At 39.4% G+C, this 26,933-nt stretch overlaps 1 protein-coding gene across 2 annotated transcripts in view; it reads left to right on the plus strand.

Moving 5' to 3' along the window:
* Positions 1-26,933, plus strand: part of COPB2 (COPI coat complex subunit beta 2) — a 68,057-nt gene that overhangs the window by 20,640 nt on the left and 20,484 nt on the right. Inside the window, exons 1-2 of one of the 2 annotated variants that reach the window (XM_072792538.1) lie at positions 17,307-17,467; positions 25,884-26,021. In XM_072792538.1, the coding sequence (XP_072648639.1) occupies positions 17,465-17,467; positions 25,884-26,021 (141 nt within the window). In that variant the 5' untranslated portion in view covers positions 17,307-17,464. Of the gene's footprint in view, positions 1-17,306; positions 17,468-25,883; positions 26,022-26,933 lie in introns of those variants that run through there. The other variant, XM_072792539.1, reaches the window with a different exon arrangement.

The raw sequence follows: 26,933 nt of genomic DNA on the forward strand, positions 1-26,933 counted from the left end.
TTTTGGCAAATTTGAGCCGTTGCCAGTCGTCATTTCTTTAAATTCTTTATCAGTCTCGTTCTGTTTTTCCTCTCCTTCCATAGGTGGGAGAGGGTAAAACAGAACAGGACACTGATGATGTGAATATTCTTCTTTTATTTCTTTGCTGAGACTTTCTTTTTACTTTTTACTTTTCATTTATTTCCAGTATGTTCATAATTGCTCATGAAACATTTTTATCATGGCTGCTTAAACTCTTTGTCACATAATTTCAACATTTCAGGCATCTTTGTGTTGACATCTATTGTCTTTTCCTTCATTTTGAAATGTTCCTTGTTCATAGTATGACAAGTGATTTCTTTTTTTATAAATAATTTTTATTTATTTTATTTTTTTAAGATTTTATTTATTTATTCATGAGATACACAGAGAGAGAGAGGCAGAGACATAGGCAGAGGGAGAAGCAGGCTCCCAGAGGGGAGACTGATGTGGGACTTGATCCCAGGACCCCAGGATCACACCCTGAGCTGAAGGCAGACACTCAATCACTAAGCACCCAGGTTCCATGATGAGTGATTTTCAATTGAAATATGGACACTTTGGGTAGTAAATTTGACTCTTGATCTTATTTGAACCTTTTGTCTTAGCTGACTTCCTCTAATACTTCTCTAGTGGCGGGGGTCAGAGGGAGAAGGGAATCTCATTATTGCCAGATACCACTAGAAGCCTGGTTCCCCACTTAACCTCCACTGATATCTGAAAGCAGGGTGGGAGGAGGTCCTTGTTACTGTTAGGTAGAGGTAGGAGTTCTAGTTTGCCTCTAGGCCTCTTCTAATACCTCTCTTGCTGGGAGGGGTAGGAGTGTCTCATTGGTATTCCCTACATGGCCTCCAATAAATTCATAAGGACGGAAGAGAGGGTGGCTTCCTTATTGCTAACTCTCCACTAGGCCTCCTCTGCTACCACCCCAGTGGGTAGGAGGAGTACTTCATTACTGATAGATCAAGGTGGAAGCCCAGGCTCCCATATGGTCTCTGCTGACACTGTGGAAGGGTGAGCCTCCTTATTATCCAGTGAGGATAAAGGTTCTAGCTCTCTACTGACCTTCTTTTGACACCACTTTAGCGAGAGAGTTGGGACATCTCATTACAGCTTGATGAAGGTGAAAGTCTAGAGAATCTACTTCATTTTTAAAGGGCATATTCAATATGCTTCCATGTTGAAAACTTCAAAAAATTGTAAGTTTAAAGAAAGTTAAACTTAACATCTACTCATGAAAGATATAATGTTTGAGGTGAAATGGTGTAATGGGGTGAAAGAATATTTTATCTTTAACCAAAGGGGGTATGAATGAATTGAAACAGATTGAAAAGCATGGTATCAGGAAGGGAGCACCTTGGGCACTCATAAGAGACACGATCTGTATCAGTCATGGTTCTTTAGAGAAACAAAACCAATAGGAGAGGGAGAATGAGAAAGAGAGAGAGATAAAGAGATTTATTATAGGGAATTGGCTCATTTGATTATGGAGGCTGAGAAGTCCCACAACCAGCCATCTGCAAGCCAGAGACCCAAGAAAGCCAGTGGTGTGATTTAATCCAAGTCCAAAGGCCTAAGAACCAGGGGAACTGATGGTGTAAGTCTCAGCCTGAGGGAGAAGAAGATGGATGTCTCTGCCCAAGCAGTCAGGCAGAAAGCAAATTTTCTTTTCCTCCACTTTTTTGTTTTATTCAGACTCAACAGATTGGATGGTACCCACCCATGTTGGTAAGGGAAATCTGTTTTACTTGATCCAATTCAAATGCTAATCTTATCTGGAAAAACCCTGTCTGGAGACACCCCCAGAAATAACATTTAGCCAAATAGCTGGGTATCTGTGATCTCATCAAGTTGACAGATAAAATGAATCATCACACTATCCAATACCCTGAAAGCTATTGGAATGCTAATAGCAACATACAGAGATGGGCTAGCCATCCTTTTTGTCAGCTTCAACTCATCTATGGAAAAAGTCCTGTTTAGAGTCAAGTTGCAAGGTCTAGAGTCAAGTTGCAAGCAGTCAGTAGTTTGGTAACAGTGTTATCTTTTCCTAAAGTGCAAGTTGCAAGGTGTCAGGAGTTTGGTGTCAGTGTTGTCTTTTCCTAAAGTGCAAGGGAGATTCATAGGGAGAGGGGGAAAGGGAGACAAATGCTGCCAACGACAGCCAGGGCTAGCTGACTTGCCTGGGCATGTTTTCCCGCAGGGTCACTTGGCATACAGAGTAGTCAAGCTCAGGTAATTTGAGGAAAAGATCTTCCACTCCACATGATTGCTAATTGCCCAAGGAGCAAAGCACAGTAGAAATAACAGGGAGATATGAAACTCCAAATGTTGGTGATAACTGTTTTTAACCTTTCCTAAAGGAACATTAAGGAGGCTTTAATACTCTGGTAGGGGGAACACCAATGTGTGAAAAACGAAACAGCAGTTGCTGACAGAGTCACTTTCCACCTGAAGGAGCTGTGCCAGAATCAATTTCTAATAGGAGGGAAGGGTAATGAGAGTGCATTGTGGATTACAGTCACATTCTACATCACATTCTACATCTCTAAAAGCTTCTCTGGACAGATTGTAAATTACACTGACCTTAAAGAAAATGTTCACACTAAGGTTTTGGTTTTTATGAACATTCCACCTGGACAGTCTGACCTGGCTTTGGATAAAATAAGAAATGACCCAAGAAACCAACTGTACCACATAGAGTCAAGGGTCAGGCCTAGTTTTATGATTGACTCTGGTTGTTTTGTTTTGTTTTTTTTTCTTGCTACCCATACATCTAGGGAGAAGGCAGTATTACTTCTATAAATGGTAACCTAACTGAAGGCCAATTTGGAATGGTTATTTGCTATTCCAAACTTGCTTTGGCTATTGTTAAAATCACTGTGATATTTGGAGGCTTTCTTTCAGGTTTCAAAAATTACTGTTGCGACCGTCATACCATCTTTTGTTTGTGGACAGGGTATTGAATACCACACTAAGCAGGGCTCTTTGTTGAAAACAATTCTAGGCATGTATCAGAAGTACATTGGCCAGGAAAGAAGGTCTAAACCACAACAGAATCTGTTTGCTCAACACAGTACCATAGCCTCTGCAGGTGCCATGATTATTAGGCCTCTGCATCCTCTCCATGGGCTCTGCTGCACTGGTCATGCCCTCTATGCTACTGGACTCCACCATGAATTATCACCAGCTGACCAGCCTCTCAAGATTTGGCATAGACAGGAGCACTGTATAAGTTGTACATGGCCATGCTTGAGCTCAGGCTGTCAGGGGATGGGGAATTCTCTCAAATAGAAAAGGTATACAGACAGCCAAAACAATGCCCACTGTACATGAGTTAGGGAAAAAAATGAAAGTAACTACTCCCATGTGGTATCCAAATTTAAATATATATATACACACACACACACATATATTAATATATACTATATCATATAATACCATATGTGTATATGAGTATTTTTTGGAAGTCAATCAACAAATATATACATATGGTAGGTTTGGATGTCCCAGCAAAGATCTTATTTTCAACTCTTCAGTAATAGAAGACTAGCTGGAAATCCTTTTTTCCCCCAAGCTTTCACTCCTTTTTATTGAGGTATAATTTATATACATTATATTAGTTTCAGGTGTATAACATAATGATACAATATCCATATATATTGTGAAATGATCACCACAGTAAGTCTAGTTAACATCCATTACTATACATAGTTACAGAATTTTTTCTTGTGATGAGAACTTTTAAGATCTACTTCCTTAGTAACTTTCAAATATATAATAGAGTATTATTAACTCTGGTCATGATGATACACATTAGAACCCCAAAATTTACTTATTTTATAACTGTAAGTTTGTACCTTTTTTTTTTTTAAAGATTTTATTTATTTATTCATAGAGACACAGCTAGAGAGAGAGAGGCAAAGACACAGGCAGAGGGAGAAGCAGGCTCCATGCAAGGAGCCCGACGTGGGACTCGATCCCGGGTCCCCAAGATCACACCCTGGGCTGCAGGCAGTGCTAAACCGCTGCGCCACTGGGGCTGCCCAAGTTTGTACCTTTTGATCCCCTTCACCATTTCTACACCCCACCCCATTCCCTGCCTCTGACAACCACCAATCTGTTCTCTGTATCTATGAGATTGAGCTGCTTTTTTTTTTTAATTCAACCTATAAGTGAGATCATATGGTATTTGTCTTTCTCTGACTTATTTCACTTAGCATAATCCTTTCAAGGTGCATCCATGCATACAGGTTTTTTTTTTTTAAGATTTTATTTATTTATTCATGACAGACACAGAGAGAGAGGCAGAGACACAGGCAGAGGGAGAAGCAGGCTCCATGCAGGGAGCCTGACATGGGACTCGATCCTGGGGCTCCAGGATCACGCCCTGGGCCAAAGGCAGGCACTAAACCGCTGAGCCACCTGGGCTGCCCATACGTGTTATCGTAAATGGCAAGATTTTATTCTTTTTATGGTTGAATAATATTTCATTTTATATATACACACACATACACACCACAATCTTTTCATCCATTCATTTATTGTTGGACATTTGGGTTGTTTCCTTACCTTGGCTATTGTAAATAATGCTGCAATGAACATGGGGATGCATACATCTTTTTGAGTTAGTGTTTTCATTTTCTTTTTTTTTTTTTTTAATTTTTTTTTAACTTTTATTTATTTATGATAGTCACAGAGAGAGAGAGAGAGGCAGAGACACAGGCAGAGGGAGAAGCAGGCTCCATGCACCGGGAGCCCGACGTGGGATTCGATCCTGGGTCTCCAGGATCGTGCCCCGGGCCAAAGGCAGGCGCCAAACCGCTGCGCCACCCAGGGATCCCAGTGTTTTCATTTTCTTTGGATAAATACTCAGCAGTGGAATTGCTGGATCATATGGTATTTATATTTTTAATTTTTTGAGGAATCTTCATACTATTTTCTATAGTGGCTTCACCAAACTATGTTCCCACCAATAATGCAAAGGGTTTCTTTTTCTCCACATCCTCACCAATGCTGATAGTTTAATAATAGCCATTCTAAGAGGTGGAAGGTGGCATCTCATTATAGTTTTTGTTTGTGATGATTAGTAATGCTGAGCATCTTTTCATGTACCTGCTGGTCATCTGCATGTTGTCTTTGGAAAACTGGCTATTCATATCCTCTGCCCATTTTTAAATTGGATTGGGTTTTTTGTTTTTGTTTTGCTATTAAGTGGTATGGTTTGTTTATATATTTTGGATATTAACCTCTAATCGGATAGACGATTTGCAAATATTTTCTCCCATTTGGTAAGTTAACCTTTCAGTTTGTTGATGGTTTCCTTTGCTGTGCAGAAGGTTTTCAGTAGGATATAGTCCCACTTGTTCATTTTTGCTTTTGTTGCCTTTGCTTTTGGAGTCAAATCCAAAAAATTATCACCAAGATCAATGTCAAAGAGGTTATAGCCTGTGTTTTCTTCTAGGAGTTTCACGATTTCAGGTCTTACATTCAAGTCTTGAATCCATTTTGAATTATTTTGTGTGTGTGGTATAAGATGGTGGTCCAGTTTCATGGTTTTGCATGTGACCAGTTTGCTCAACAGCATTTATTAAAGAGATTGCCCTTTCTCCATTGTATGTTCTTGGCTCCTTTTTCATAAATTAATGTGTGGGTTTATTTCTGGGATTTCTATCCTGTTCCATTGATCTATGGCTCTGTTTTTATGCTAATACCATACTATTTTGATTAGTATAGCTTTGTAATATAGTTTCAAATTATTGTGATGTGATGCTTCAGCTTTGTTCTTCTTTCTCAATATTGCTTTGGTTAGTCAGGGTCTTTTGTTGTTCCATGAAAATTTTTGGATTATTCTATTTCTGTGAAAAGTGACACTGGAATTTTGATAGGGATTGCACTGAGCCTATAGATTGTTTTGGGTATTCTGGACATTTTGACAATATTAATTCTTCCAAATCATGAACACAGAATATCTTTCCATTTATTTGTGTCTTCTTCAATTTCTCTCACCAATGTCTTATAGTTTTCAGTGTGTAGGTCTTCCATCTTCTTGATTAAATTTATCCCTATGTATTTTATTCTTTTTGATGCAACTGTAGGTGGGATTGTTTCCTTAACTTCTCTTTGAATTTGTTATTACTGTATAGAAATGCAGATTTCTGTATATTGATTTTATTATATCCTTAGAAATCTTTACATGGGATTTGCCCTGGGTCCAGTGACAAGCCCCAGTGATTTGTATAATTTTTCCTGCTCTCACATCTCAACCCATCCTCCACCCCACTTTCTCTTGGCCCTTTTATTAAACATTTGCTTCTGAGCTAGGTGCTATAGAGGGATACAATATGGGCAGAAGGACAGATAATTAATATTTACTGAGTGTTCACTTATTATTAAGAGTTCTAAGAACCTCATCAACTTAACATTATCCTTATAACAGGTAGGAATGTTACCTTACTGTATCCACCTGGTTTGGGGCCCAGCTCTACCACATATTGTGTGACCTTAAGCAAGTTATGTAGCCTTTGTGACTGCCAGATTTTTCACTTACAAAATAGAGTTGCTCTCAGAGTTGTTGGATGGAAGGCATCAAATTCTCTGTGATAGATGGTCAACTGTGAAATAATCTGGCTCATTCTTAAGTGTCTCCTTCTCCAGGAAGGCTTTTTAATCTCCCAAAGCTGATGGTATGCCACCTCCATCTTTTGTCTTAGTGCTCCTTTTGTCTTTGGTTTTCACTTTCTTCCTGGAGCTCAATGCAGGTAGTGAAGCCTATTGGACATCAAGGATCTTTACTGTATCAGTAGCAGCACCTAATAACCCAACATAGCCATTTTTCCCTTTGATCAGTGTTTCCTGGATTAGCTCTAGATAATAGATGGATCGTATTTAGAGGTGTGATATAGGAAATTACCTAGACTCATTCACTGAGGGAATGGTTCTCATCATGGGAGATACAGAGGAACTCGAGGGTTTTGAAGAAATAGCAGATTCACTTCTGGTTTGTGTTCTTTCCAGGAGAAAGAGAGAGGTACTGCTAGTATTATTTAAGCTATCTTTATTTCTGAGCCCAAATACCTGAATTTGCATAAATTGAAGTGTATGATGCAATTCCACTAGGTAGTTACAGGCTAACGAACTTACCCCATCATAGCTCTTTGGTGAATCTCACTGAGGGTGGGTACCATACGCCCTAACTTTTCAGTGAATTGCAAATGAGATCATTAGGGGATAAGACAAATGGAATATATCTGATCCGTGGAAAACATTCTAATGCTGCATTAAAATATTAAGAGCTCTATTCACAATGATCTTGACTGTTGGAAGATGTGGCTACATTTCTGGTGTTTCTGCCTACTTTCCTAATGCTGAAAGCAAAATTTATGTTCCTCCTTATCCAGGCAATGTGCCTGGTGGCAATGTGCGTTTGCATTTCTCCTTGGCATCCCATGAATGCTCTCTTACCACTGCCATTGGCCCCAGCTTCTCATGGGAACATATCTTTCCATTCCAAGGGTGTAAGTGCTGCAGACACCTGCAGAATGATCGTTATATTGTGTCATTGATTGTTCACTTGTTTTACCATGTGGCTATAGGCGCTAAGATATTTGGCTAGGTCCCTGCTCCTTTTGCTGCAAATGGAATTTACAGTGCATCCAATCTTCCTGTTTTTTTTTTTTTTTTTAAGCAGGCAAAATAATTTTATAAAGCCCCTTTGAAGAGAACTCACCCTGGAGATGTTTGTGAGGACAATGTTTTTATTGTATTATAATAAACTTAAGCAACTTTAGGGTAGGGATGGTGTCTTTTTTTATCTAGCTCTAGAACTCTTCATAATTCCAAATATATAAAAGATCATCAGGAAATGTTTGTTGAATTTAATTGCAATGTCTACATCATAGACTTGGAGCTTGGGTTTTAACATAGATTCCATTAAGTGTTGAAATTGTATGAAAAAGTATATGTGTATGTACTTTTTTTTTGCCCTTGAGAGATCCAAGATCCTGCTTTAACCTGGGAATACTGGTGACTGATGTGAATCTTTCTCTCATATTCTCCAGGTAAAGGAGATAGCAGTGGTGGAGAGAATGGAAGGAGAATTTGAGACAGATGATTGAACAGAGCCTGTAGAAGAGTCAAAGCTGAGAGATGCTGAGAGAAAATAGGCATATGAAGAAATATGAGGGAAATTCTTGCCAAATATGTCAATATGTTACCCTGTCACATCATGCATAGATGAGGTCAATTTTCAGAGGCTCTGGGAAAGGCTCTGTCTCACCACCTTTAAAAATGTAGCTTTGGATGTGATGTGATGATCACTGGGTGTTATACACAACTGATGAATTACTGAAATTTAAAAAAGGAAAAATAAAATAAAATTGCCCTCCTGTCAAAAAAACGTAGCTTTGGGGGGCACCTGGGTGGCTCAGTCAGTTGAGCGTCTGTGGACTCTTGATTTCCACTCAGGTCATGATCTCAGAATCATGAGATCAAGCCCTGATTCAAGTTCTGCATGAGCAGGGAACCTGCTTAGGATTCTCTCTCTCCCTCTACCTCTCCCCAAACCTCCCTCTACCCATCCCCACTCACACGCACACGCACACTCTCTGTCTAAAAAAAATTAAAATGGAAGAAAGAAAGAAGAAAGAAAAAGAAAGAAGAAAAAGAAAGAAAGAAAGAAAGAAAGAAAGAAAGAAAGAAAGAAAGAAAGAAAGAAAGAAAGAAAGAGAAAGAAAGGTAGGTTGGTTTTGGTTGCTTTGGTGTTACTGTCTATATAGGTTTCAGGTAATAGCGAGCTAGGTTATTCAGATCAGCACTCTTACTGAGAACACAAACAAAAAATACTGCTCAAATGGATTTAAACAAACACTACAACCTTAAAATAGCTAAAGACCTGAAAACACAATAAGGTATTTTCATGTCAATATCTGTTCAATAGCATCCAGGCCAATATCTGGATGTTACCAAACAGTGAGAAGACTACTGGATAATCAAAACCCCTAAGAGTGTCTGCCAACACTGCTGTGGCCACTAGGGACTGGATGGATACCAGGTAAGACCTAGGGCCCTGCAGCAACTGGAGAGTATTGTAGGACAACTACCCCAAATTAATACATATGCAGATTAAGGATAAACCACATCTCAATCTGCTTCCCCTGCCCCTCAACCTCAGGAGGCTGCAGAAAAGCTTGCCTTGGCAATTAATAAGACAGGAGAATTTAAAAAGAAAAGGAACAAAAAGTCTTCGAGAAGTTATGGCCACAGACCACCCTCCTGTGGGTTTGTACAGTGTGGACACTCAGCCTGGATAAGCCAGAGACTCTGAAGCCATGAATTTTGTGTGAAGAGATCTCAGTTGTTATTGCTCCCAGGTGCCTGGTGAAACCAATATAAAGGTTCTAGGGGTGGAGGAGAGGCATATCCAAACTAGACTTCAGAGTACCCCCATAAATAATTTAGGATAGTGACCAGGTAATTCTCCAATCAAAGGTAACCAAGCAACTAAGGAATAAGAAACAGCAAAACAAAAGAGAAGAAATAGACAATACAGAATTCAGCTGTTAGACTCAGGTTTAAAAACAATTATACCTATATGTTTCTGGAAATAAATAACAACCTTGAAATTAACTATAAGGAGGCAATAAAAAGTGACACCCCATATCTGAAAAAGAACCAAACTAAAAAAGATAGTAATTGAAATGAAAAACTCAATGATCACATTTGAAACATATTGACAATATAAGGGAGAAATAATGAACTGGAAGGTCAAGCAGAAGACCTTATATGGAAGGCAGTACTGAAAGAATGAAAAAGAAATCCATAAAAGCATATAGCAGACGTGGAGAATATGGTACAAAGTTCGAATGCTGCCATGCCAGGAACAGATGAAAGAGAAACTAGCATAGAAATTGAGAATTTCTCAGAACTGAGGAGAGATGCCTATTCACAGATTTAAGAAACTCAATGGATTCCAAGCAGAATAGAACAAAACCCATGCCTAGACAACTCATAATGAAACTGCAGAAAACCAAGACATAGAGAAAATCTGAAAGCAACCAGAGAAAGAAGTTATCTTCAAAAGAGCAACTGAAAAAAAAAAAAAAAAAAAAGAGCAACTGATAATGGACTTTTCTTAAACAGCATATTAGAAAAGGGTAGATTGATCCAGTTTTGATGTGCTCAAGGAAAATTAGTGCTACTTGGAATTCAACCACCATTCAAAAGTGAATTTGATCCCTTTTCTTAGCCTATGGTCTCTTCTAAAATTCTGGACACTCTGGGAGGGGCATGAAAACCTGTGTTGATCCATTGCACTTTAAAGTGAAGGACTAGGAGAGAAGTTTGTCAGACTGGTGTTTGAGAAAGTTACAGAACAAGGTCTGTAGTGGCCCACAGACTTGATGGAAAAGCAAGAAGGGGTACCTGAGAGGTTGAAAACAGCTATCAAAGATCAACCAAGCTTGCCTTATAATTTGCCCTACCATGAATTTAGCTTGTTGGTGGAAAACCACTCTTTCTCCTTTCAGTGATTCCTCATTTACTGATGCATCAAGGACCAGTTCTTTACCTTATCCTTACCTTACAGGCAGGATTGATACTTAAAATATGTGACAGGACTCAAAAGCACTGGTGCTCATCAAACAGAAAAGATTCCCAATATCAGACCAGGTGGTGGCTGTTGCACAAGACCAGGGTTCTGGTACAAGTTGTTACCCCTTAAGTGGCTAGAACATGGAGAAGCCCAAAGGAGGGGCCTGATGAGCTATGGCAGTGGAAACATTCAAAGTAGCAGCTATCTAGCAACTGTACTTTAACACACGTATTGGGAGTACTAATACGTACCAGCTGAATACAAGCCCTGCTTACACCCCTTCCACTGGGCTACCATAAGCAGACCTTCCTCCCTCTTGATCCCTGCCTCATCTTACCCCCTTGCACAATTTATTTAAAAAAAAAAAAACCTTTATTTTGAGAGAGAGAGACAGAGAGCATGAGCAGGAGGAGGGACAGAGGGACAAGCAGACTCCCCACTGAGGGAGCCTGATGCAGGGAGCCTGATGCAGGGTTCAATCCCAGGAACCTGGGATTATGGCCTGAGCAGACATCAGATGCTTAACCGACTGAGCCACCAAGCCCACCCTCCTCGCACGTTTAAATCTTCCAACACAGCTGCTGCTTGTCTAGTTCTATCAGGAATACATCTTAACAAAAAATCTATAGTATAACTTCCTTTGGCAAAGCCTGGTTCTTACGTTCCTTGGAACACTCAAACAGGAATTTCATATTCTCTTTTGGCAAACTGTTCATTCCTGATATAACTATATCATTTTGTTGCACCTTAAATGGGCTTTATAAAATGAAAATCCAGGCTTATGCAGAAAATAAGAGGTATTTCTTTGCTTTATAGTCAGATTCAAAATAAGTTTCCCTTAAATGACAAGCTCCTTTGCTATATATTTGCATACAAATCTTATTACACGGTATGTTTATAACAGAAAAAAGTTAGAAAATATAAACCACCTGTAATATATATGTATGTGTGCAAATAAAATGTATATATGATCCAATTAGCTAACATTCACTTTATAAACTTTTTCAAGATAAAGTTATATCTGCATTCTTTGCCAGTGTAAGATATGCCAAGGCATAGCCATATTTAAGCAAAAGAAAAAATTTCTTCTTCCTAGCAACAGTACCTTTATTTGGATTTTAGTGATGGATCAAGCACTATCAATGTGAAGTTGTTTTGACATCAAATGAAAAGTCCTGTAGTAGTGCAGTTCAATATGATTTGGATTATCATCTTCAGGTACAAAAGCATATCAGGAGCTCAGAGCCCAAGGACTTCATTTTTTAAAACTTGGGCTTGAACTACATTTGAATTCAAATTCAGTAATGCCCTTAGATCAACTTGAGCTGACAAATTCTTTAGAAGAAAGTGGAATAAGGCAATTTGATGGAAATTATACTGTGCAGTGCCTTGTCACTCCAGATATTTCACTTTTACATTAAATTTTTTTCAATTAATTTAAAGGTAACTGCTACATGCCAGATATCCAGGCTATTTGTCATTATTATTCATTTATTTATATGCAGCACTGTCACTTACAAGGACATAATTCTTAAGGAAACATAATTGCTCTAAACCTATCAACGTGCTTATGTAAAACTTTGTAAAATCTTTTCTCTGGAAAGAAAGTTAAGCATCGGTTGTCAGAAAATGTTCACCAAGGACCTCTGCATACAATGTACACTTGGGCTTCTGCCCCTGGTCCCCTCACATGCATCAGGTTCCTTGCCCTAAGCCCTAGGACCCTCAGGTTTGTGCAGTATTGTTTAAAGGATAATGAACTTTCACCCAAAATTTGCTGATCAAAGATGGCTTCCAGAGAAAAAGAGCGATGCATGCTGTGAAATATGTGGGTAGAACTGCAGCATTGACATACGAAGTGAAAACAAAAGTCTACTAATACATGCTACATCCCTTTGCCCTCTTTATTTGACAAGCACACAGAATCACACTCAAAAGTTGAAAGAAACTTGGGGTAGGAAGGGATTTCAGAGTCATCTTGTCCAACATTTTTTTTGCAGGTAATGTAACTGAGACCAGGAAAAGTCACCCCACAAGACAACCCTGAGACAGAGAAGTCCCCAGAGCCTGTTAGTCAAGACCTAACATGGTGGTCTTAGCACTCCACCTGTGAAGAGTGGGGTATGGAATGCTCTGGCATGTGGAACACTATGGAGTTTACTAAATGACAAATTCCCAGAATTCTACTACTATACTTTCAATGTCTAGCAATTCCAATCTGTGCCATCACTTCCTCTAGTCTGTTCAAAGCTCACTTTAAACCCTGCCTCCTCTAAAAATTTGTATTAAACATGAAGTTAATGCAGTCTTTTAAATGGCAAAATTTATACCCATACCAAAAACGGGACTAAAAATTTAGATTTTTATGCCTTCAGGTAAACAAAAGTGAACATTCTCTCATCCTAAGCCCCACATCACATGTAATAAATTTATTTTAACAACTTTTAAATTCTTAGAAGGTAATCAGATGAAATGCACAGCACACTGTAGTTAATCAAATGCTTTCGCAATCAAAGCTTTCGCCTCTAGTGTCGGCATCCAAAAGCTTCATTCTTGGAAGACAGCTCAGTGGTTCTTCAACTCAATTTAGTCTGCTCATGGTTGGTATGTGATTATGTGGTCAAAACTCTCCTTATTCATTTCATGTAGAAATCTAGCTGATAACCTTAACATTTCCTCTAATAGGGAAAGTTACTGACATGAAATGATGAATCAGTAATGGAGCATGAAGATTACCCTACTTAACATTCTTCAATGGTTCCCTAGAGCCTTCTTGATAAAGTCCAGACTCCTTAAATTGGCAATCATGGACCTGCAAGATCTGAGCTTCACCTATCTTTCTACTCCCATTCTCAGTCCTCCCCCTTCTTACTACCTGCCCCAGACATACTAAACCACTTTTAGTTCTCTGGAAAAATCAAAGTTCTCTCTCTTCCCTTCATTTAAAATGCTCTGCATGTGTCTTTTTGACATTTGTCTGGCTAGTTCCTTCTCACACTTCAAAGGTCTGTTTACTTGCATACACCCATTTAGAGTGTTATTATGAAGTAATGTCAACTACACCCTAAATACAGAAACAATCGATTCACTTTCAGCGAGACATCAACATTTGCCTTTCCATACTACTCTTTCGATAAAATAGATTATTCTTACTTCCACTTCCTTATCATCCAATCATTTCTTAATCCCTTGCAAACCTGCTTCCCTTAGCATTACTTAACTGAAAACACTTTTTTGAAGGCTGCTAGTGTCCTCATAATCATTTAATTCATTGGCAAGAGGTTTTTTTTCCAAATACTAAACCTCTTTAAGTTTTCTAAAGCCATCTAAACTGCTGTTCACTTTATTAGTCTCCTTCTCTTTTCCTTTTAGGCATACAGTTTTCCTAGATGTCTTATTCTGTTTCTTCTCTGTGTCATTTACTAGCTCCATTTCTCCTCTAATTAAAGGTGTTCCTCTAGGTTCATTAGATTCAAAACATTAGCATTAGGATGCCTCCCAACCCCTTAACTCATAACAAATGCAAATCATTTGTGTATCTTGTTCATTATAGCTTCTTAGTGAAAAAAAGGAAAAACAGTCCAGTAAAAAAAAAAAAAAAAAGCATTTGTTTTGGAGATAAACTTGGATTCACATCCCAAGTCTGTCATTCATTCTTGAGCACTGGGGCATGGAGATTACTTAAGCAATTGGACCTCAGTTTCTCATCTATAAATTGGAGAAAATAATGTCTTTTAGTGTGGCTGTAGGAATTGCAGTAAGCAAAGTGCATATTCCAATGCTAGGTACACGATGGGCGCTCAAAATATATTCATAATTAATGTAATTTCCACACTTCCCTTAAACTTGTGCAGTATTTCACTGTCCCAATCCATTTCCTCATACACCTTAACAAAAGGTAAACCTTACAGAGTGCATATATGAACAGGGTTTTTTTCTGGCCAGATGGTTCCAAATTGCTTACTAAATCAAAGCCCAATGCCTCCCTACTTAAGAATATTCATGTTCTAGCTCCATCCTTCCTCTCTAGCCTTCTCCCTCAATGCCCTTCTAAACATGCAAACTGGACTTTTTTGTGGTTCTCAAACATGTCACATACTCTTTACCTTAAAGTCCTGCTCAAGTTATGCCTCCTTTAGGAAACTGATACCCCTGGCTGAAAACTTTATTCTCATTGTACTTGATTAGTACAGGGTACTCCTATTCGGTATGATCTCCCTTTGAAGAGACAAACTAGGTTATGATTCATTTGCCTACTCACGACTTTGCTAAGTGATCTCACACACACAGAGGGGAGGAAGGAGGGAGAGAGATAGAGAGAGAGGGAGGCAGGCTTATTTATTTTTTAAAATATCAACTAGACTTTTCCTCAAGGAATTATTTTCATTTCCTCAATTGTTTATGAAGGGGTGGGAATCGAATAGGGAGAACAAGGTGTATACAGAGTACTGAAGGAGGCATTGCTGGCTGAACTACCATTTGGAATTCTCCCCCACAGCAGAAAAAAGGCAGGGTTGAAACAGTCATCCTAGAAACTGACCAGGTAAGACTTTAAGATCTGTTGATCAATTGCAATCAACCTCTTGGGAAACCCCTTACCAATTTGCTAGGCTTGTCCATATTTCTTTTCTTCCCCAGAGCTATTTTCCTAACCTTCCAGGCTCCTCTAAACTACAGAGTAAACAAAAGATTTTAAACCTGCAGTTGAAAACATAGAATATACACATATATATTTAATGTTATTTTATGCATTAGTTCATATGTGACAATTTTCTTTAAAATGTAATTTCTTTCAACCAAATCCAAGACTAAATTTTTATAGGTATAATTTTCAGGCAGCACCTGGTATAGTGCTTTGGGTATAGTACAAATTCAGTATATAATGGTTGAAAGAAAAATGAATTTATAGTATACAACAACTGCAGTGGGAAAAATGAGAAAAGATATAGTCAAAGTGAGTATGACACTTGGGGGCTCAACCCTCATCAATATCAGCTCAATAGGTCCTGGGTGCCTACTGGTATATAAGGATTTAAGTATCCCCCAACCGAGTGCCTTGAGAATAGAGATGATGTCATTTTATTTTGCATTACTTGGTAATGTACCAAGTCTGAAGATACTTTCCTCAACTGCAAGAGTACCCAGGAATCAGAAATATTGGTAGTTCCATGATTCAAACAAATTAGGTATGCCCTATATTTGTAAAATTTACAACTAAATCCTGTGATCCTCAATCACTCCACGGAGTAAGCAAAGTATTCAATTATTAGTCTCAATTTACATTTTTAAAAAGATTTTGCTTATTTATTCATGAGAGACAGAGAGAGAGAGAGACACGCAGAGACACAGGCAGAGGGAGAAGCAGGCTCCCCATGGGGAACCTGATGTGAGACTGGATCCCAGGACCCAGGGATCACGCCCTGAGCCCAAGGCAAATGCTCAACCACTGAGCCACCCAGGCGTCCCTCAATATACACTTCATAAGATAAAACTGCTGGCCTCAAAATCCAGTTCCAGGTCTGCTCTTCTACTATTAAATACCACAGAAACACAGAATAGTAGAAATGGAAAGATCTTTAGAAATCACCCAACCTCATTTTTTTTAAATATGAGGAACATGGGGATCCCTGGGTGGCTCGGCGGTTTGGCGCCTGCCTTCTGCCCAGGGTGTGATCCTGGAGTCCCGGGATCCAGTCCCGCGTCAGGCTCCTTGCATGGGGCCTGCTTCTCCAACTGAGCCACCCAGGTGCCCCCAGGGCCCTTCTTTGAGCCTTCGTTTTCTTATTAGCATCATAGAGAGAATTCAGATTTGATGTGGGGATTTGAAACTAGTTTGGCACAGAGCCAAAGATCCATAAATATTTGTTAAGTAAGTGAATGAGACCGGCGATGCTCATGATCACTTGGCGGGGTAGTCCTCATCTCCCGCGGCGGGCGGGGCTCCAGGCTGAAGGCTCTCGGCCTCCTTCCAACTCACAGGCCTGAAGCCCGAGCCGGGCCAGTTCTTCCCTGCCTCCCTCGGTGCTCCGGTGCTCCACAGCCTTCGCTCCGCAGCCTCCACAGCTCGGGTGCTCCAGGCCTCGCACAGAGCTCGCTGGGCCTCGTTCTCTAGCCCATGCGAGTACTGAGGCCTCGGAGCCTTGCTTCACCTCCCCTCATCCCTCCTCCCTGCATCTCTCCTCTCTCCATCATCCCTCCCCTCCTCGTCATCCCTCCCCTCCCCATCCTCCCTATCATCCCTCCCCTCCTCGTCATCCCTCCCCTCCCCATCATCCCTCCCCTCCCCATCATCCCTCCCTCCCCATCCTCCCTCTTCTCCCCCCATCCCTCCTCTCCCCATCCCTCCCCCCACCCCGAGCCCGACCGCGCTCCTCAAGCCACAACTCCACCAAGGGGGCCCTCCCCCCACCGCCGTCGGCGTCCAAGGGGACCAAGCATTTCGTTTTTCTCATCCTTTTTTCCTCCTTAGTTTTCCAGTTTTCTTCCACTTTCGGGAGCCGCAAGCCATTCCGCTCGGCGGTAAAGCCCACGCCCCACCTTCTTTAGCTGCCGGGGCGGGGAGAGGCGGGGAGGGGCGGGGGGGGCGGGGCAAGCTCCCGGCGGCTTAGATGGCCGCGTCGCCTAGGAAACTGGGGAGGGCGTCGGAATACGGCGGGCCGTGTCGTGTCTGCGCAGGCGCCCCGGCCCCGGCCCCGGCCCCGGCCCCGCCCCGGCCCCGGCCTGCACTCTCGCGAGAACTGCCTCCCGGAAGTTCCACGTCAGTCAGTCGGCTGGGCTGCGGGTCGCTGGGTCTCTCGGGGTGTGTGTCGCCGGTGGCAAGCAAGTAAGGGCTCCCGGGCTCGCACCGACGGAGCGATGGTAGGTCCAGACCCTGCCGGAGGGAGCGGGGCCTGGTTGTGTGAGGCCCGCTCTTGGGCCTCTCCCCTGGGGGCCGCGGTAAGCAGCGGCCCGGGCTCCTGCTTGGGCCGCCCGCCGCCTCAGGCCTGGTGGGCTCCTGGTCCGGTTTGAGTTCTGTTGAGCGAGGCGGTGTGGAGAGGCGGTGCCTGGGCTTGGCCAGACCTAACTCGTTCTGCTCTTAGAGCAGGGGCAGCCGATTTTACACTCCTGTTGGGCTTGTCCCTGCTCCCGCGGTGTGTGCTCCCCGCACGCTGCGGCCTTAGAGCAGAGAAGCTCCCCCTCTCAAATGAGGTGACATGTACGTGGAGTCAGAAGTGCAATTTCAGATGCTTTGGGAATCCCACATTAAGTTTCTAGGGGCCCAAGGAAGGGCTAGGATGCTGCTTCTAAAACTGACGTGCTTTTCTTTTTTTCAAAGATTTTATTTTTTCGTGAGAGACACAGGCAGAGGGAGAAGCAGGCTCCACGCAGGGAGCCCGACGTGGGACTCGATCCCGGGTCTCCAGGGTCACGCCCCGGGCCGAAGGCCGGTGCTAAACCGCTGGGCCACCCGGGCTGCCCTTGACGTTTTTTTCTGCATTTGCAAATATAGGGGCTGATAAGAATGGCAGTCGCGACAGGCAACACTTTTTTTTATTATCATTCTCACCTCCCTCCGCCTCCCCCAAATACCCTAAAGTTCTTTCGCTCGAGTGTTATAATAATAATTTAAAAAAAATACAATAGTATGAGAATATCCTTTATGAGGAAAAAATAATGTAAGAAAGTCAGTATTTTATGTTTAAACGTTTTCCCGCCCACTCCTTCTTTTTTACTTGTTAGGAAGCGTAGGTTCAAAGATTTTGGAGCTGGAAGACCTTCCGGGATGAGTAAGTCCCAAGTTCTGAATGTAGTCGTCTCAAACTTTTTAAGGCAGAGGTGGAATTAACAACCGAGGTTGAGTCCTTGGGGGAAACTGGTAAAAGTTATGGATACTTCTAGAAAAACGAGCAGAGAAGCACACAGTGTCGCAGGAACTTGGGTGGGTTCGCTCACAGGCACCACACCTTCCCTCCCATGAAGAAGTTCATGGGTAAGGATGTTGAGCTCCTCAGCAGGATCTAGGGTCTCTTAGTTGTACATCTCATGTTACCAGTGTTCTTTTCTGGTCTGGGATCTGTTGTGCTCTGAGTAATGGACATTTCGTAATGAAATGTCCTTCATTCTTTAATGCATTTAAGATTTTTTTGTATAAGATACAAAACATGAATTTACTTATTCACTTCTTTACCACACAGTGTCTACTGTGTGTCTGTGCACTTTGCTAAACATTTGCTTCCTAATTCTTAACAGCTGGGAGAATGAGTTATAAATAATGTTTATAGAGTGATTTTGATAGGCCAGGCACTATTGTAACTGCTTAACTTTTTTTTTTTTAAGATTTTATTTATTTATTCATGAGAGACACAGAGAGAGAGAGAGAGAGAGGCAGAAGTACAGGCAGAGGGAGAAGCAGGCTCCATGCAGGGAGCCCAACGTGGGACTCGACCCCAGGACTCCAGGATCACACCCTGGCAGAAGGCAGGCGCCAAACCGCTGAGCCACCCAGGCATCCCATAACTGCTTAACTTTGAATTTAATTCTCATAACACTGGAACGTACATACAAATATTACCCCTCTTTTACTTATGTTGAATCTCAGAGAAGTTAGGTAACCTTGTCCAATATTGCATACTTAAAATGGGTGGTGGAACTGAAATTTGAATTCAGCATAATTCTGTAGACCTCAGTTACACCATCTGTCCTTAAACCCCCATATCCAAATATATAAGATGCTGTGGAGATAAAGACACGAGTAAGCAGTGACCCTGCCCTGAAGGAGCATCTACTCTATAAAGCAAAAAGAGACAATTATACAAATATGAGGAGTTAAAATTCACTTCTTTAAGATCCCTTAGGAAAAAAAAAAAAAAAGATCCCTTAGGAAAAGATAGTTCTGGCTAGGGTAATCCAAAAGATGATATTGGTGGCAGTGGCATTGAAGCTGAAACCTAAATGCCCCCAGCTTTTGGAAGATGAAGGAAGACATTTAGAATTAAGGGTACAATATAAATAATCTCACTCATAGTTGTATTCCAGAGGTGTCCTATACAATGTCTCATTCAAAGTAATCACACGTTGGGAGAAATATAGCAAAAGATCTTGGCTGTGCTTTTTAAAACTGGGATTTGTGAATTGAGGGTATTTGGAGCTACACTAGAATTGCTTAGTCTCCCAGCTCACCTTTCCATAGCATCACTTTTACTTAGTAATCATTAAACATCCATATGGTAAGTGATAGATTTTCTCATTTGCCAGAGGAAAAAAGATGAGATGTGTTGACCTTTTTGAAAGCTCCCACTGTGGTCCCTGGCACACAAAAGACACTTCATGTTTGTTCATGCTAAAGAGACCAGTTATAGGAGTTGAAATTTGTCATGCAAAATTAAGGATGAAGTAAAAGGCCCTGCTTCCCTGAATGGTCAAGGAATGTGACGATGATCGTTTGAAAGTAGGAAGTTTGAGGGGCGCCTGGGTGGCTCAGTTCATGATCCTGGGATTGAGCCCTGCATTGGGCTCTCTGCTCAATGGAGAGTGTGTTTCTTGTTTCTCCCTTTTCTTCTGCCTGCCCCTCTGCCTACTATGCTGTCTCTCTCTCTCTTTCTCTCTGTCAAATAAGTAAATGAAATCTTAAAAAAAAAAAGAAAGAAAAGAAAAGAAAGTAAAGACTTTGGGATGGAGAGGAAGGCATGGCAGTAGAAATGTGGTTTTTTTTTTTTTTTTTTTTTTTGATAATTATAGAGAAGAACCAAAGATCTTTGATCTTTTAAAGTCAAGAGACCTAGGTTATTGTTAAAAGCAGAGGAGGCATGTATAGCAGTAATAACAAGGTTGAAAGTAGTAAATGAATAAAAACCTTGTGAGATGTTTGCTTTGTCTCAGGATATTTTACATGTTTTATATACATATATATGCATATAATACACATTATTTGCATATGTATTATTATATACACAGTGGAAAAAGATAAAAAAAAGCCTTGTGAAGTGTTTGCTTTGTCTCAGGAAATTATCTCTGCTGAAATTATTTAGTAATCTTCATCTTGTGTTGAAAAGTAACCTTAAATTTCTATTCCATTCATGATCATAATGGAAGATCACAAAAATAAAAGATCCAGTGGTAACTTGTCAAATAAACTTTTAAGTTGTATTTAAAACCTTTTCAAAGGGGAAACATAGTTTAAATCCATTTTACCCAGTCTCTGTCCAAGAGGAAATTAAGACTACTGAACTAAGGCATAATTTTTTATAATGAATTGGCTTTTCTCCAATTCATTGGTATGCTTGGGAGAATTGAGAAAATACTTATTCACGTCATTTTCTTGTCTGTTTAGATGAATCCAGGTTGAAAACTCCTCTTTTAAACGATTAGCATTGTCTGACTGGAGAGTTGTTTTTTTTTTTTTTTAATTTTTAAAAAGATTTTATTTTTTTCATGAGAGATACAGAGAGAGAGGCATAGGCGGAGGGGGAAGTAGGCTTTGCTCTCCCTGGGGAGTCCGATGGGAAACTGGATCCTGGGACTCCGAGATCACTCCCTGATCCGAAGGCAGACGCTTAACCACTAAGCCACTCAGGCGTCCCTGGAGAGTATTTTAATTTTTGTTTAAAATTGTTCTAATTAAAGATGTCTGGATGGCTCAGTGGTTGAGCGTCTGCTTTGGCTCAGGGCATGATCCCAGAGTCCCAGGATTGAGTCCCACATCGGGCTCCCTGTATGGAGCTTTCTTCTCCCTCTCCTGCCTGTGTCTCTGCCTCTCTCTCTCTCCGTGTCTCTCATGAGTAAATAATATCTTCTAAAAAATTAAAAAATAAAATTGTTCTGATTAGAATTAGGTTCTGATATTAGATTACTAAGTAACTAGTTAGATTCCAGTAAAGTTACATTAGGTTCCTGTAACTTAAATCCATTAAAATGCTGTAAACATTCCCTTTTGTTTACAAAGACCTTCATGGACATGGATATAACCTGTATTGATCACACATCACATTCACCTACCATTTACTAATATTATTGCCAAAATACTTTTCTCCAAAGAAATCAATTTTTTTATTGAGGTGTAATTGACATGATGTTATATTAATAATGATTTAGTATTTGTAAATATTGTGAAAGGATCACAACAGTAAGTCTAGTTAACATCTATCACCATACATCGTTACAGTAATTTTTTTCTTGCATAACTTATAAGATCTACTCTTAGCAACTTTCAAATATGCAACACAGTATTAACTATACATTATATCCCCCATGACTTAATTATTTTATTGCTGGAAGTTTGTACCCTTTGACCTCTTTAATCCATTTTGCCCAGCCCCTGCTCCTGACAACCACCAGTCTGTTTTCTGCATGTATGAGCTTGAGCTGTTTTAAGATTCTACACATAAGTGAGGTCATGCAGTATTTGTCTTTCTCCAACTTATTTCACTTAGCATAATACCATCAAGGTCCATTCATGTTGTCACAAGTAGTAAGTTCATTCTTTTTTATGTCTGAATAATATTCATGTATGTGTGAGTATTTTTGTGATCTTCCACAATGATCATGAATGGAATAGAAATTTAAGGTTACTTTTCAACACAAGATGAAGATTACTAAATAATTTCAGCAGAGATAATTTCCTGAGACAAAGCAAACACTTCACAAGGCTTTTTTTTATCTTTTTCCACTGTGTATATAATAATACATATGCAAATAATGTGTATTATATGCATATATATGTATATAAAACATGTACAATGAAATATTGTGTAAAATGTATAATATGTATAATATACATTTTCTTTATGCATACATCTATCAGTGGACCTTTAGGTTGTTTTGATGTCTTGGCTATTGTCAATAATGCTGCAGTGATCATGGAGGTGCATATATCTTTTCAAGTTGTTGCTTTTGTTTTTCTTCAGATAAATACCCAGAAGTGGAATTGCTAGATTATATGCTAGTTCTGTTTTTAATTTTGAGGGGAACCTTCACACTGTTTTCTATAGTGGCTGCACCAATTTACATTCCAAACAATAGTGCACAAGGGTTCCCTTTTCTCCACATCCTCACTTGTTACTTCCTGTATTTATTTATTTATTTATTTGAAGATTTTATTTATTCACAAGAGAGACACACACAGAGAGAGAGAGGGAGGCAGAGACAGGCAGAGGGAGAAGCAGGCTCCATGCAGGGAGCCTGACATGGGACTCGATCCTGGGTCCCCAGGATCATGCCCTGGGCTGAAGGCAGTGCTAAACTGCTGCGCCACCTGGGCTGCCCCCTGTCTTTTTAATAATAGCCATTCTAACAGGTGTGAGGTGATATCTCGTTGCGGTTTTGATTTGTGATGATTAGTGACATTGAAAATTTTTCATCTATCTATTGGTCATCTGTAATCTTCTTTGAGAAAATGTCTGTTGAGAACTTCTGCCTATTTTTAAAATTGGATTAATTTCTTTTGCTATTGAGTTGTATGGGTTTTTTATATATTTTGAATATTATATATATATTTATATATTATACATTTTGAATATTAATTCCTTATCCAGATAGATGTTTTGCAGATATTTTCTCCCATTCAGTAGTTGCCTTTTCATTTTGTTGATAGTTTCCTTTTCTGTACAGAAGCTTTTTATTTGATGTAGACCCACTTGGTAATTGTCTTTACTTTTGGTGTCAATTCCAAAAACTCATCAAGACCAGTGTCAGTGAGTTTATTGCCTATGTTTTCTTTTAGGAGTTTTATGGTTTCAGGTTTTACATTCAAGTCTTTAATCCATTTTGAATTAATTTTTGTATAATTAACTATGGTGTAAGATAGTGGTCCAGTTTCATTGTCTTTCTGTCTTTTCTTTTTCTTTTTTCTTTTTGTTTTAGAGAAGGAGAGGGGTGGAAAGAGGGGAAAAGGGAGAGAGAATCTTAAGCAGGCTCCACACCCAGTACAAAGCCCAAGAAAGAGCTTGATCGGACAACCATGAGATCATGACTTGAGCTAAAATCAAGAGTCAAGACACTTAACTGAGCTGCCAGGCACCCCTCATTTGCATATCATTGTCCAGTTGCCCAACACCATTTATTGAAAAGACCATCTGCTCCTCACTGTATATTCTTGGCTCCTTTTTTGTAGGCTAACTGACCATATATGCATGGGTTTATTTCTGGGTTTTCTATTGTGTTTCATTGATCTGTGTGTTTTTATGCCAATACCATACTGTTTTGTTTGATATTATAGTTTAGGATTACTAAGACTTCATGAATAACACGTCTTCAGAATATTTTCTCATAGGGCACTAATGACACGGACAGAACATTGTCAAATTTTTTTTATTTAGTGACTAGATACTCTATAAACCAAGGATTCTCAAAGTGTGATCTCTAGTCTCCTAGGAGTCCCCCATACTGTTCCAGGAAGTGCGCTGTGTCGATCATTTGCACTGTTGCTGTAAAAGTAATGGAATGTAAAACAACTGCTGGTGGAAGGTCACCAGGTTGTACTGATGATATATTCTTTATTACCACACAATTTTTTTTAAAGCCAGTCTCACTTAAGAATGTCATTTGTGAAGCAGGAAAAAATATTAGTTTTATTACATCTCGATACTTGAGTATACATCTTTTAAATATTCTATGTAATGACAGAAGTATGCACAAAATACTTTTGTTGCAAGCTTACATGAAACGGTGACAAACTATGTTTATTTAGCAGACATTTTCTAAAAACTGAAAGAAGCTATCTGGTGCCTGACAGTATTTGTTTTTGATAATAAAATTGGTGCTTTTAAGTGAAAATTAGGATTTTAGAAAACTTCTGTCATTGAACTAGATAGATTTCTAATACTTGAAGACTTAGCAGTTGAGGTAGCTGGTGATATTAATGAATATGACTTTTTGCCACCATGTAATGAAATGTGTCAAATTTTGGAAATTCTGCTTTAGTCAGTAAACCAAAATTTTCCAGATGACCAATGCATGATGTTACAAAAGATGGTGAGTGAAAGATCCATTCAAAATACATAATAGACCAATATGTAACAAAGTACAAAAAGTTCATTTATGTAGTTTCAGATTTTACATTGCAGCTAAACTTTAAAAAACTACCACTTGTCAAGTTTTGGTGTGTATGAAAGAATAATATTCACAGCTATTTGAAAAAAGTTATTAAAATATTTTTCTCTTTCCAACTACCTGTGAGGCCAAGTTTGTTGTTTTTTTTTTTTTTTTTTATGTACATTAACCAGAAAAACATCACAACATATTGAAGGCCAAAGCAGATATGAGAAACCAGCTATCTCCTATTAAGACAGAATGTGAAAGAGTTTTGCAAAAAATGTGAAACAGAGGGGTGCCTGGGTGGCTCAAGTCTATTGGGCATCTGCCTTTGGCTCAGGTCATGGTCCTGGGATCTAGCCCTACATCAGGCTCCTTGCTTCGTAGAGAGCCTGCTTTTCCCTCTCCCTCTGCCTGCTGCTCCCCTGCTTGTGCTCTCTCTTCTCTGTCAAATGAGTAAAATCTTAAAAAAAAAAAAAAAAAAAAAAAAGTTGCCACTCTTCTCACTAAATTTCTTTTGAAAATTTACTTATTTTTCATAAAATATTATTTAAGTCCACGTATAATGGGCTTATTTTTGTTATTTGAAGATGAATTAATACATAAATATTTTAAAATCATTTCAGTTTTAATGTTTCACATTATAAATATCAATAAATATAACCTACATAAGCAAAAGCTTTTTAGGAAATTTTTTTGAGTGGAAAGTGGTCCTGAGACCAAAAAGTTGGACAACCACTACTGTAAATTTAAATTTAAATACTCCTCTGGAGGGTATTATGCTGAGTGAAGTAAGTCAGTCGGAGAAGGACAAACATTATATGTTCTCATTCATGTGGGGAATATAAATAATAGTGAAAGGGAATATAAGGGAAGGGAGAAGAAATGTGTGGGAAATATCAGAAAGGGAGACAGAACGTAAAGACTGCGAACTCTGGGAAATGAACTAGGGGTGGTAGAAAGGGAGAAGGGCGGGGGGGTGGGAGTGAATGGGTGACGGGCATTGGGGGTTATTCTGTATGTTGGTAAATTGAACACCAATAAAAAATAAATTTAAAAAAATTAAATAAATAAATTTAAATACTCCTATGTTTGTATGAGTGAAGTAGGTGCCTTAGGCTTGAAATTATGTCTACAGGTTAGCAAAGTAAAAACTGAATTGTTTTGTAGGCCTGTTAATGCATTGTTTTTTGTTAAGATCTCAAACATGTTTTATTTGGCGTAGCAATTTAATGTTATGAGGGTTTTTTATGTTGTTTCTCCTTAGCCTCTGCGACTTGATATAAAGAGAAAGTTAACTGCTCGATCGGATCGAGTTAAGAGTGTGGATTTGCATCCTACAGAGCCATGGATGTTGGCAAGTCTTTACAATGGCAGTGTGTGCGTTTGGAATCATGAAACACAGGTAGGACTTTTTAAGGACTTTTTAGAAACAATGTGTTAGACTGTGTTTATAATGAAAGAGAAGACACAGAGTCCGGTAGATATGCAGATTGCTTTCTTACTTGGTCCAAAACATTTTCAGTAAAGAGGAACTAACATTTATGGGGTTATAGCTTGTGGTGGGAGAAAACATTTGGGTCTTGCTATGTACAATAATTAAATGTTAAATTCTGATATAGGTAGTGTTACTCTTTCTTTGAAGTGAAGGAAACTGCCACCAATATAAGGTCACTTGCTCTAGATAAAGTATTTAATAGTACTTAATTTTTCATTCAGTGAATATTCTAATGGACTTAGGAATGGGATTTTTAATTTTATTTATTTTTTCCCAAGTGCTTGATAGGATGATATGTAGATAACTTTCAACCAACCATACAAATTATAGAGTATGTCAGAGAAATATTTGTAGTCACCTTTTGATTATACATACAAGAATGTGCTTTCTACAGATTATCTGTCTTAAATGCTTGTTTTGTTCTTTTCACCTGAGTAATTTATCCTTCAAATTGGTTTATCTCATATTTTACGGTTTTTCTTGATGGTTCTTAATCTTTTTTCCTTCAAAATACAGAACGTATAGTCAACACTATTCCATACAGTTACATGTCTATTTACACAATCAATATCTTCAACATCAGGGTTAAGTTCTTAATATCCAGACAAAATTCACATTGAGTAATTTAAGATGGCAAAAATAGGCTTAGGGAACCAAGGTCAGGAATAAACCTAAAAACAACCTTATAGTCTTAGGTCACTATAATGGCACCGAATGCACACTACACCAGGACTGCATCAGTGACATTTTATACACATTAACTCTTTGTTCTCTGGTTTATGCCAGTGCTGATAACATTGTCTGACACATAAGGCAATT

The sequence above is a fragment of the Canis lupus genome, chromosome 22, assembly GCF_048164855.1.
Source record: "Canis lupus baileyi chromosome 22, mCanLup2.hap1, whole genome shotgun sequence".
NCBI classification, from domain to species: Eukaryota; Metazoa; Chordata; class Mammalia; order Carnivora; family Canidae; genus Canis; species Canis lupus.